Source organism: Geotrypetes seraphini, chromosome 2 (genome assembly GCF_902459505.1).
Source record: "Geotrypetes seraphini chromosome 2, aGeoSer1.1, whole genome shotgun sequence".
Lineage (NCBI taxonomy): Eukaryota > Metazoa > Chordata > Amphibia > Gymnophiona > Dermophiidae > Geotrypetes > Geotrypetes seraphini.
This window is the reverse complement of record NC_047085.1, coordinates 105,811,043-105,823,146: the sequence shown is the minus strand read 5'-3', so window position 1 is coordinate 105,823,146 and position 12,104 is coordinate 105,811,043. Positions and strand designations below refer to the sequence as shown.

At 43.0% G+C, this 12,104-nt stretch overlaps 1 protein-coding gene across 6 annotated transcripts in view; it reads right to left on the bottom strand.

Annotated features, from left to right (window-relative positions):
• PDE7A (phosphodiesterase 7A) overlaps positions 1-12,104 on the bottom strand; it is a 168,307-nt gene that overhangs the window by 128,850 nt on the left and 27,353 nt on the right. For 2 of the 6 annotated variants that reach the window (XM_033934514.1, XM_033934516.1), the window contains exon 1: positions 7,438-7,527. The exons of 2 other annotated variants lie outside the window; for them this stretch is intronic. In XM_033934514.1, the coding sequence (XP_033790405.1) occupies positions 7,438-7,494 (57 nt within the window). In that variant the 5' untranslated portion in view covers positions 7,495-7,527. Of the gene's footprint in view, positions 1-2,453; positions 2,565-7,437; positions 7,528-12,104 lie in introns of those variants that run through there. 2 more of the 6 variants (XM_033934512.1, XM_033934515.1) reach the window with 2 other exon arrangements.

Below are 12,104 nucleotides of genomic sequence, written 5' to 3'. Positions count from 1 at the left end.
CCTGTAGCAAAAACAGACCTATGGAGCCCCACCTGGAGACACCTCAGTGCCATGTGCACTGGAACTTCAGCAGCTGAGTCAGGCATGGAAGCCAAACACAAGACTAAATGTGCGGCACAGAATGCCTGAGCTACTGCTGATACTCTTGCTCCAGTTCCTCGGCACAAAAAGAACACTTTCCCAAGCTGTTCGCTGCAACAGAACAGTGTTTAACTGACTCAACCGTCATAGTCGATGATCCTGATACTGAAAGTACAGCAGGAAAAGGCTCCCTGCTAGAAAATGGTTACCGCCCCCACTGGATGTGATAACCACAATGCTCACTCCAGCCTACTCAGCACAGCCAATGTTCCAGGGAAGACTTGGTACTCACACTTCTTCATGCTAGGCTGGACACCAGTCCCTACTGCTTCTATGGGGTGTCCCGCTGTCTCTACAAGAGCCTGCTTCTTTCGGGGGTTGTTTTTTATGTTTGTTTGTTTGTTTTTAATTTAACTGGGTTTTCTGGCTCCCTGATTTTCTGCGATTGTTTTCTTTGTAACCCATTCTGAGCTTCTGGGAGGATGGGATAGAAATTGAAATATAGAAATTGAAATATTTTTTTTTTTTAAACCCTTTTATTCTGTTTGACTTTATAACGATGAGGAGGGAGTACAAATAGGACAGCTGTAGAGGGGAGGGGAATCGGGAAGAGGTCAGAGGCTTAGCACCATCAGGTATATCCCACACTAGGTACCCAGACAGCTTAACCCCGAGATCAACTGTGTTGGTAAACCCAAAAGCAGGAAATAATCAGCAGAAAATCCTGGAACACAGGAAAAGTCATCCATCCTCCTGCTGGAGATAGAGAATACTGAGTGACCAAGGAATATGTCATCTTATATCACAAGTCACAAATTAGTGTTCTCTATCTCCGCCTGCTGGTAAACGGACTTAATTCATGTGTCCAGATTCATCTGTTGTTGATGACAGGAAATCTAAGTTTTGCACTTTTAGCCATGGAAGGTTAAGTGACTTGCCTGAAGTTACTAGAAGCCACAGTGGGAATCAACTCTCGTTCCAACTGTGCTATTAAACTGCTACTCCAATTTATTTTTCAGATAAACTTGGGTGTGTGCATTTCATTCTTCTGGATGTCAGTAACAAGAGAATGAACCTGAATTTAGGAAATGCTGAGGTCTTCCAATTGGTCCAGAATGACCACTACCAAAAGACAGGATATAGAGTTCACTGGATTACTGGTCTTTTCTTGGGAGCAATTTCTCTAAGTGGGTTAGTTTTTTGCATACCATGAATGAACCTCACTCCTGATGGCACTACTTGTGTTCTTAATATAAATTAGCAAAATGGAGATTGCTAATGTACACTATACAGAATGCTTACTGGATGCAATAAAACAAATTTTATTACACCCTCAAATATTTCAATACAATAAAAATGGAAATTAATTATTTTAATGCCAAATTCCCCAGAAATAATTAAATAACCAGATTTACATAAACTCACAGCTTCTTAAAACACATATTTTTGCTTTCTGTGGGACCAAGATCAAAGAAAATAAGCTATTTTAAATTGTTCTTCAAAAACTGTTAGAAAAATTCACTGCATCTCATTAACCCCTCTCTCCCTTTTATGAAGCCATATTAAGGTTTTTGGTTTGTTTGTTTTTAAATCATTGGCCGTGGTAGTAAAAGCTCCAATGCTCACACAATTCCTGAGTGTTGTAGCTTTTACCACTGTGGCCGGTGTGGATTCATAAAAGGGAGGGGGGGGGGTAGACGATTTTTCAAAATTATAATCTCTAAAATCAATCCATTTGTATTGTAGATCTCATTTATAAACCAATGAAGAATACATTCTGTTAAAACCAGACTTTAATTCATATAAAAAATTAAGCAATACAATGTAAAATACAGTAGCTTTGAGTTTGCATCATTATAAACATATGCTCTGAAAATGCCAGTCTTAACATTATACTTCTAAAGGCCATTAAAATCAAATGACCACATAAATGGCAAAAATTTTGAAAGGTTATTTCATAATTAATGCATTTAGCAAGTTCCAGATGGAAATCAAAGCTAAATAATAAAATATATATAGCATTAAGTTCAAGCAACTCTTTAAAAAGGTACTTTGCATCTGAATGCATGGTGCATTCAACTTTTTTCTTTTAAGATTCTCCACCAATTGCTTTTCAACAACTCTTCTGTATTGTGACAAAAGTCCAAATCCACTAATCAATCTCATCCTTAAATTGTCTATTTTTTAGGAACATAACCAGTAACATTTATCAGTAATTACTGTTTAAAGTTCTCCTACTCAGAAAAAAAAGAACCCTAAACTAAAGTTAATACCTCTATGTTCTCCAAAACCTGTTTCTTTCAAGCTAAGTGCAGTGGGAATAAATCACTCCAAATAAATTGGTCTCAAATAATAAGAGGTGAATGGCTTACCTTGCATGCAATCCATTTGATAAGGAACAATACTAAAGACCAGATCAATAAAATTCCCATTGGATCATTAAAAACATGGCATCACAAACCTATCCTTGTCCCAGCTAGTATTTAAAAGCAGTTAGGGGCTGATAAATAGAAACATGCCCTTTGACAAAAGACAGAAGAACTGAGCGATTTGAGCCTGAGGCAGCTGCCTCAACACCACTATCATCTGACCACTCTGGGCAATGGCTCTGCATTAAAATGTTTTGCTCTACGCATCTCATTACAAACTGCCAGCTAACTACAGTTCTGAAAAGAAGGTTCTCAAACAAGAGGGAGAGAAAAAAATACAGCAAATATATATGTTTATTCAAATTTTTTAAACCACCTTTACAGGCAAGCAGGCCAAGGCAGTGTACATAATAAAATCAAAAAGTTCAGAAACGGAATGCCAGATATGAGACTGAAAAGTTAAACTTATCATTTACAAGCCGCACGGCATACACTCCGATGTCCATTAATTCCCTATGGATGTTGAAGCAATTACCACAGCAGCAGCCACTAGGGTGTTAATAAAATATAAAATCAAATAAAATTTTACAGTTAACAAGAAATCAAACTGTCATAAAGAACCCTCAAAAGCTAATTGAAAGAAAAGAGTTTTCAATTTGAGTCTTACATTTTTTTCCCAGGCTCTCTTCCAAGCTCTCCTTCATTGCATGGGTGCTTCGGGGGTGGGGTGGGGGGCAGTGGGTCTGCGTGTTGGATTGTGGGTTGTGGTGGTTGGTGAGTCTGTGAATGAGAGCATTGGGTGCGAGTGATGTCTGAGTAATAGGGGGCTTACTTAAAATTAGTGGTTGGGGTCTGGGCTTGTTTGTCATGTGGGCCTTGTATTGCCTGCCACCCCTGTCCCTCGAGGTTCCTCTCTGCTAAGGTTCCTTGCGAGGGCCTTATCCGGGGGCTCGGGTGTTTTTCTGGGTTTTGCCTTTGCTGTACATGACTGTTTCTGTGTTTTCACCTTTGCCTTGTACTGTGCCCTTTGTGGTCCTTCCCACTTTTAATAAACATATGTTTAAAAAATAAAAAAAAAAGATAGATAGATATTTCCTTGCATAAAGTAGTTGGCATGGCATTCCAACTAAAACAGGTATCCAAAAATCGTTTGGATATAAATTAATATTATGTATACAGTGAGCCCTCCAAAACCGCGGTTTCAGTATCTGCGGATTTGGTTATTCACGATTTTTTTTTTTAAATAAAGCTGCATTCCAGACTTTCCCCGCCTCCCTCCCACCTTCCAGACCTTACCTTGTGGTCTAGCAGGCTTTCAGGGCAGGAGCGATTTTCCTACGCTCCTGTCCCGTGCAGATCACTCATAGCAAATGGTTGCGGTGAGTTCCCGTAGTCTCTCGAGACTATGACGGGAATTCCCTGCAGCCATTTGCTATGAGTGATCTGCATGGGGCAGGAGTGTATGGGATGCCGGGAGGAAGGCGGAAGGGAGGCAGGGGTGGGTCAGAGCCGGCCCAAAAGTTATTCGTGAATATTGAATATTCACGGGCTGGCTCTGCCCCTAACCCCCTCGAATACGGAGGAGGAAGTGTACATAACTTTCAAGCATTAATAAAATTAACAACACAGAACAAGCACTGCCAACAATGTGACTAGATCTAAACCAGAAGACATTCCCATTAGTGCTACCTGATTCGCCGATTCACTTCAGTGAATCAATTCGAATTGATTCATTCTGCAAAAAAATAATAATAATAATAATAATAATAATATCAGACTCAGCGAGTCCTGATATACCTCTGGGTCTCCTAAAACAGCAGCAGCAATCGCAGTGGCCAGCCAGCAGAGGCAGCGCTCTGAACAGACTGTTCATGGTCTGCCCTGCTGGGGCCTTACCGCTGCCGCGCCACTGATGATGCGGCAGAGAGAAGCCCTGGTGGGGCAGACAAGCAGTCTGTTCAGAGCACTACTTCTGCCAGCCAGCCTCTGCCACCGCTGCTGCTTTAGGAGGCCTGAAAGTATGTCAGGTCTCATGGTGGTGGTGGTGGTTGGTCAGGAAGTGAGGCATAGTGGGATAGGAGGGTGGGATGGAAAGCTACTGCACGGGGGAGGGGGGAGAGAAAAGAGGAAGAATTGCTGGACATAGGATGGAGGAGATTAAGGGAGAGATGCAATAAGGTAAAAATCCTGCATATGGTGGAGGGGATTGAGACATTCATGGAGAAGAGTCAGAAATGTTGGGACATAAGATGGAGGGCAGGGAGAAAGAATGGAATGCTGCATATGATAATGAAGGGGAACAGAGAGGTTTGACCTAGGGCACAAAGCAGAGAGAGAGAGAGAGAGAGAGAGAAAAATCAGTGGAAAGGAAACAGAAATGTTGGATATGGAAGGGGAAGATACAGAGATGGGAGAAGGATAGTGAGCATGGAGAAAGAAGAAATGTCAAATGAGCAGGAGGCCCTGGCGAGTAAGTTAGCAAAAGACAACAGAAATCAGAGCCTGGGACCAATATAATTTGAATAATAAAATGACCGGACAACAAAGGTAGAAAAAATAATCTTATTTCTATTTTGTGACTACTATAGGTAGAGTTTGAGAGGACAAATGGTGGGTGGGGTCAGTGAAGAGGCTACAAAATAAACCTGCCAGGATGATAAAATGACCCCAAAATCACCTGATTTTGGGAATTCTGTGTAGACAGGGTAAAATTAGATACACCAATCAAGATGCTTTTCTTGAATATGAGTGGGAGTCCCTATGAAGCTACCATCTCACTAGTTTCCTCTACTACAGAGTTTAGGCATCAACTTTCCAGGATGTCAGGCGGGCATGTTGTCTGATTTATCCAGAGATGGAACCATACTTAACCAGCAGTGAAAATGTTGTGATCAACCTCCCCTCACTGCACCCAACATTCAGCATAGGAGCAGTAGTACAGATAGAGATGCAACTGCACCAGATACCTAAGAAATGATTGAAGAAGAGCCAATAATATATATGGCACACTCTCTCAATAATCTCCAGAAGGACACAAGTACCATGTTTGCTTGCAAGCACCGCCCCATGTAGAACAGAAATCAATGAAAAGTCCACATAGGAACAACATACAGTCCCCTGCCTGGGGCTACCAATGGGATGCAACACCCAGAGCCAAGAAGGAATGACAGACGAACCAGTATATGCCAAAAACTAGACCTCAAGATCCTGACCCCAGGAGTCCAAATAACGGCAAAGATGCTGTAAGGGATATCCTGGAAACAATATCCCAGGGCACAGAATAAACAGAAGAAGCTGTGACTACCAAGGCCCAATCTGAGGGAGACTACAAAAAGAGGTGATTGCTACCTACTCTTTTTTCCTTTATTTCAAGTTTGGGGAAGCTGCTCTGGTAAAGCAAATAGAATGAACACACTGGTCAGCAAGATTCTATTTGTTGACTCCTGAGGAAGGTGTATTTTCACCAAAACATGGTACTGTCATGTTACAAATTTATAAAGGATGATATAATAAATTTGGATTGTTGGATACTACCAAGGACTGAAGTCACCTTTTGGACCCTACTCTTCTCTTGTTTTAATGATTTCTGTAAGGCAACCTGATTAGTTTTTCAGGAAGAATTGGCAGTTAATTATATAGGTATGACAGAATTTCTGTAATCTTTAAATATGCTGTCTCAACTGTAGTGGAACATGTGAAGGTACTACTCTCCTATGAATCCCATTTTTGCCCAGTCTGTATCTTATTGTGGAGCTGAGGCTAGAGAGTCCTGCAATCCTCTAGATCAGGGGTCTCAAAGTCCCTCCTTGAGGGCCGCAATCCAGTCGGGTTTTCAGGATTTCTCCAATGACTATGCATTGAAAGCAGTGCATGCACATAGATCTCATGCATAGTCATTGCGGAAATCCTGAAAACCCGACTGAATTGTGGCCCTCAAGGAGGGACTTTGAGATCCCTGCTCTAGATGTTCTGTGATTTCCCAATATGTTGTCCCTTTGTTCTTAAAATAACTTTGCAAAGCCCGCCACTCCTGGGAAGAGTCACCACTGTTCCAAGTCCCCTTCATTTGAAGGTAAAGGTTTAGTAGAGTCCCAGAGCTTTAGAAATGGCTTTGTAATCCATTCTAGATTGATATATATATTTCAACAATATGTAATATTAGACAAAGAGAATATGTAATATTAGATGAAGAGAACTTTTCCTCAACTCTTCAGGAATCATCTTTGATAATGGCACAACATTCTTGTAGAAATTTTGTGGTGGCTACTTGATTCTCATGGTAAGATTCAATATATAGTGAAGTTTAGATGCAACAGGGCTGGCTGAAATCAGGACTGGCTGTGTTCTCTCCTGAATCTTATTATCAATTAAATTTAGTCAATAGGTTAATTAAATAACTGAGGGGGGACGTTACTTTATCACACAGGGAAGTGTGTTAGATAACCTTGCTCCTGAAATAAAAGTTGTAATAATGTTGAAATTGTGTGGCAGTGGGAGCAATGGTGGGCCAAGACAAATTGAAGCCATACTATGGGTGCCAGAAACAGAAAATACTGCTTATAAGTATCAGGTAGGGGAGAGAAAAATAAATATAAAAAAATGTTCCTTTAGATTAACAAGGTTCTCCAGTGACCTGTTCCTGTAGAGCACAGGTGTCAAAGTCGGTCCTCGAGGGCCACAATCCAGTCGGGTTTTCAGGATTTCCCCAATGATTATGCATGAGATCTATTAGCATACAATGAAAGCAGTGCATGCAAATAGATCTCATGCATATTCATTGGGGAAATCCTGAAAACCTGACTGGATTGCAGCCCTCAAGGACCGACTTTGACACCCCTGCTGTAGAGCCACAGCGTACATTACTGTCTCTCAACAAAGCAGTACACTTTACTTATCTCTGGCATAGTTCCTCAGAGTTATCAATATATTCTCTAGTTACTTGGGTCACAATCCAAAGTTGCAAGGTTCCAAGGTAAACTTGATATACCTGACTGTAGCAGTTGCAGTTCACACAAAGGTGCTGGAGGCAAACGAAGCTGTGCATCGTTGTTTGCCTCTGAGGCCACCTTAACCTAGCTGTGCCCTGAGCTTTTATACTTCCTAGTTCTGTTCTCCTAGCTCCACCCCTCCTTTGTCACTTCCCTCTTGGGTGGGACTATGAATATTAAGGTGGTTCTGACAATGTGAGGGAGTCTTAAGGGGGACATAGCAGCATCCTATAGACTCCCTCACACTGTAGTTATGTGCTTACTCAGGTTCTCGTCGTCTAATCCTATATAATAAAAAGCTAGCCGCGCATGCGCACTCAGACCTGCGTGATCTGTCATCCCTGATCTGTAGGTCCGTGGCCAGAGTGCGTATGCGGCGGACAGATCGGGAAAGCACAGCACAGCCGGCGACTCCCCCCCTCCCGTCCTCACTCACTGCCAAAACCACCACCTCCTCCTTCTCGCCGGCTCACCCGCTTCACCCGCTTTTAAAAATAAAGAGAAAAGCGCTGCACTGCGCTAACGCTGGCTTTGCTGTCTTCTGTCCACTGCGTCCTGCCCTCTCTGACTACTTCCTGTTTCCGCTAGGGTTGGCCGCAGTGGATAGAAGACGCCGAAGCCAGCGGCTGTAGCCGCAGATCTCCGTTCCTCCTGGGGGGGGGGGTCTGGGAGGAGAGGGTTCGCGGCCACTCAGCGCCCCCACCGAGGAGCCCTGCAACTTTCCGCTGCCCGGGACCCGAGTCATTTGCCGCCCCCCCTCTTCCCTTACCGCGGGCCCGACTGGCGATTTAAGCAGCATGTCAGCAGTCTTCACATGCTGCTTCGATTTGCTCCGGACGTGCCAGAGTAAATCAGGGCAGTAGAAGGACCCAAAGCAGCGTGTGAAGACTGCTGACACGCTGCTTAAATCGCCAGTCGGGTCCGTGGGAAGGGAGGGGGGGGCGCAAAGGACTCGGGCCCGCGTTTGTAGTCGCAACTGTGGGAAGGGAAAGGGGGTAGAGGAAACGCTACAAGAAGAAAGACACAGGGGAAGGTGCACAGGGAACTGGAGTGGGGGAGGGAAATGGAGGGGGAAGGAATGCTGCTTTGGACAGACAGACAGAGGGAGGAAGGGAGACAGAAAGACAAGAATAAAGACACAGGGGCAGGTGCACAGGGAACTGGTGTGGGGGGAGGGAAATGGAGGGGGAGGGAATGCTGCTTCGGACAGACAGACAGAGGGAGGAAGGGACACAGAAAGAAAAGAAGAAAGTCACAGGGGCAGGGAGATACACAGAAAGACAAACAGACAAAGGGGACCAGGGACAGAGACAGACAGAAAGACAGCGGGAGTCGCATCAGGAGGGGTGTGGGATGCCGCAGAGGGAACTTTTCCAATGGGTGCAACTGGGCGGCTGTCGGGAACCTCTGATCAGGGGCAGAGCAAGTTAAGTGTATCATAGGGATAAGAAGGAGGGGGGGGAGAAAAAGGAAAGGACGCCTACTGCTGGACAGGGGGAGAAGGAAAGAGGTGCTGATGGACAGGGGAGGGGGTGAAGAAAAAGGAACGGAGGCCTAATGTTGGACAGGGGGAGAAGGAAGGTGCTGCTGGACAGGGGGGAGGTAAAACAAGGGAGAAGGGCTGCTGCTGCATAAGGAGAGCTGTGAAGGGGTGGTGGTGGACACAGGGGAGGTAAAAGGAAGGGAGAATGGACAGGGGGAGCAGGTAAGGGGTGGTAATGGACAGCCAAGGAAAAAGAAAGGCAGAAAGAAAGAAAGCGGCTAAGGAGAGAGAGAGAAAGAAATAGAGAGACACACATATATTCTAGCACCCGTTAATGTAACGGGCTATAAGACTAGTATTACATATTGTTTAAAGATCAGAAACCAATGTGATTTCTGTGCGATAACAGGGGAAATCAGGAGGGGGTACATACTTTTTCATATCATGTACTTGAATGAACACCATTTTGATTGCTTTTATGTATCTTATTTCTATACCACCTGCAAGCCTGAGAGCTCATTGGAATCTATTATGCAATTTCTGTGCAGAGGGAACCCTTTTGGGGCCAAAAAGTAAATAAATTTTAATTGTATTACTTTACTCAAAGTCTCTAAGAGTCTTACTCATCTTGTGGGCAGCGCTTTTCTCACAGTTCTTACTTGATCATTTTCCTTTCCTTGTCTCCAAACAAGTGGGCTGTGATCCCCAACCAACAGATGGAACTAGAGAACACTGACTTTCAGTGATGTCACAACAATTTAAGGATTGGTGCAATACAATGGCATTATAACTTCGGGCTTCCGGCTGATAAAACTTCTTCGGATACAACCCATCATTTGTCTTGCCTTTGATGAAGCCTTCTCCACTTGATTGGAAGACATGAAGACTGCCAATCAAGTGGAGAAGGCTTCATCAAAGGCAAGACAAATGATGGGTTGTATCCGAAGAAGTTTTATCAGCCGGAAGCCCGAAGTTATAATGCCATTGTACAGATCCATGGTGAGGCCTCATCTGGAATATTGTGTACAATTCTGGAGGCCACATTACCAAAAAGATGTGCTGAGAGTTGAGTCGGTTCAAAGAATGGCCACCAGAATGGTCTCGGGACTCAAAGACCTCCCGTATGAAGAAAGGCTGAATAAATTCATTCGAAGAACGTAGAGAGAGAGGAGACATGATAGAGACGTTTAAATATATCACTGGCCGTATTGAGGTGGAGGATGATATCTTCTTTTTTAAAGGTCCCTCTGCCACAAGAGGACATCCGCTGAAAATCAGGGGTGGGAAATTTCATGGCGACACCAGGAAGTTCTTCTTCACCGAAAGGGTGGTCGATCGTTGGAATGAACTTCCACTTCAGGTGATTCAGGCCAGCAGGGTGAAGGATTTTAAAAGGAAATGGGATACACATGTGGGATCTCTAGGGGGGTAAATTCAAGGGGGTAGGGTTGTTGGAGTGGGCAGACTTGATGGGCTGTGGCCCTTTTCTGCCATCATCTTCTATGTTTCTATACTCTAACTTGCCAGTATATCTATGCCAAACAAGGTGATCATAATGTGAACCCCTCCAAACAAACAAAAAATTATCCTTCAAGGTTTACTACCACAAGCATGAGAATAAGAAACACTGCATCTCCCTCCAAACTCTAGTTGCACAACTGGATGATTCATCATCATCCAGCTGGGTCCTGGACTGCTTTTCCAGGATTCAGAGAAAAGAAAATTATGAGGTAGAGAAGGCTGGAAGACAGATTGAGATGAAAGGATAAAACCAATTTAAGTAGAAAAAAAAGATGGTAGTAGTAAAAATGCTGAGAAAGAAAAAGGAGGAGATACCTATAAGAACGGGTTTGAAACCGACAGTTGCCTGGCCAAGCAGATAGCCACCAAGAACTCTGCCTTCAAAAACAAATCTTTAATAGTGGCATGCATAAAAGGCATAAACAGTGAACCTTTCAGGGGCATCAACACCAAAGCAAGATCTCATTGCAGCATTACTGCCTGGTAAAGAGGGCATTAGAGGCCGACCAAAGCTGCTACTGAAACTGTCAAACCACTTTCAACTGAAACTGCAGACAAAACTTAATCACCTGGTTTGGCCAAAGCCAAAACCAACGTTTGGTTATATGAATGCAAACCAGTGAGGCTTACTAGGGATCATCAGAACTTGCAGTCAGTAGTCATCTGCTGAACCTACATGAGATTATTACCATCTAGTCCCAGGAAATGCAAGAACAGGCTGACAACTGGAAAAGCTACTTTAACAAGGACTTTTCAACAAGTCTGACACATTTAGTTCCCAAGTCAATGCAAATGTAGTTAAATATCCTGAGGCAGGACCTTTACTGGAACATGTAAACAAACAAAAAAAAATCATGGATTACCCCAAACGGTACACAAATAATAGAAAATAGTACTGAGAGGTTTCCTCATTTTGTATTTAGTTAAAGGACACACATGATATAGATTCTTATAGGGCAGTGTCTCTCAAACTATGTGCCATGGCATAGTAAGTAGTGTACCCCAAAGAGATTCAGGGTGTGCCACGAGAGATTCCACAATTTTACTTTATTTAAAAAAAAAAAAAAAAAAAATCCCTTCATAAGAATACACTAGTATAGATGACATGTATGTTACTTACACAAGAGTCTGTCAACGTTATGAGTGTCTGTGTGTCTAAGGATACAACCATCCAGCTAAGCACCATTCTTTGACATGATTGGTCCTTGAAAACTAACAGCAGGTAAGAATTGCCATATTAGGACACACCGAAGGTCTCAAGTACCTAGCTAGATCCAAAGTAATAAAACAGATTTTATGCTGCTTATTTTTATTTTTTATGCAGTACTTATCCTAACTTGAGCAAAAAAGCAAATCAAGACTTTGATACCGTTTGGATCTTCTTATCTTTGCAAATTTGGATTTTTCAGCTCCGACAGAAATTACATTGAAAAAAAGAGGACTGCAGATGGTGGATGATGAAATGCACGTTTGCTTGTTGACTATCGAGCCATGTTTTGAGTTAATTTGCAGTCAAAAACAAGCACATCCATAATATTGATTAGCAATTCTATTCTATCTACTTTAGTTTCACTGTTACAATTACCCATACATAGCTTAAAGCAGTGTTTTTCAACCGCTGTTCTGCGGCACACTAGTGTGCCGCGAGATGTTGCCTGTTGT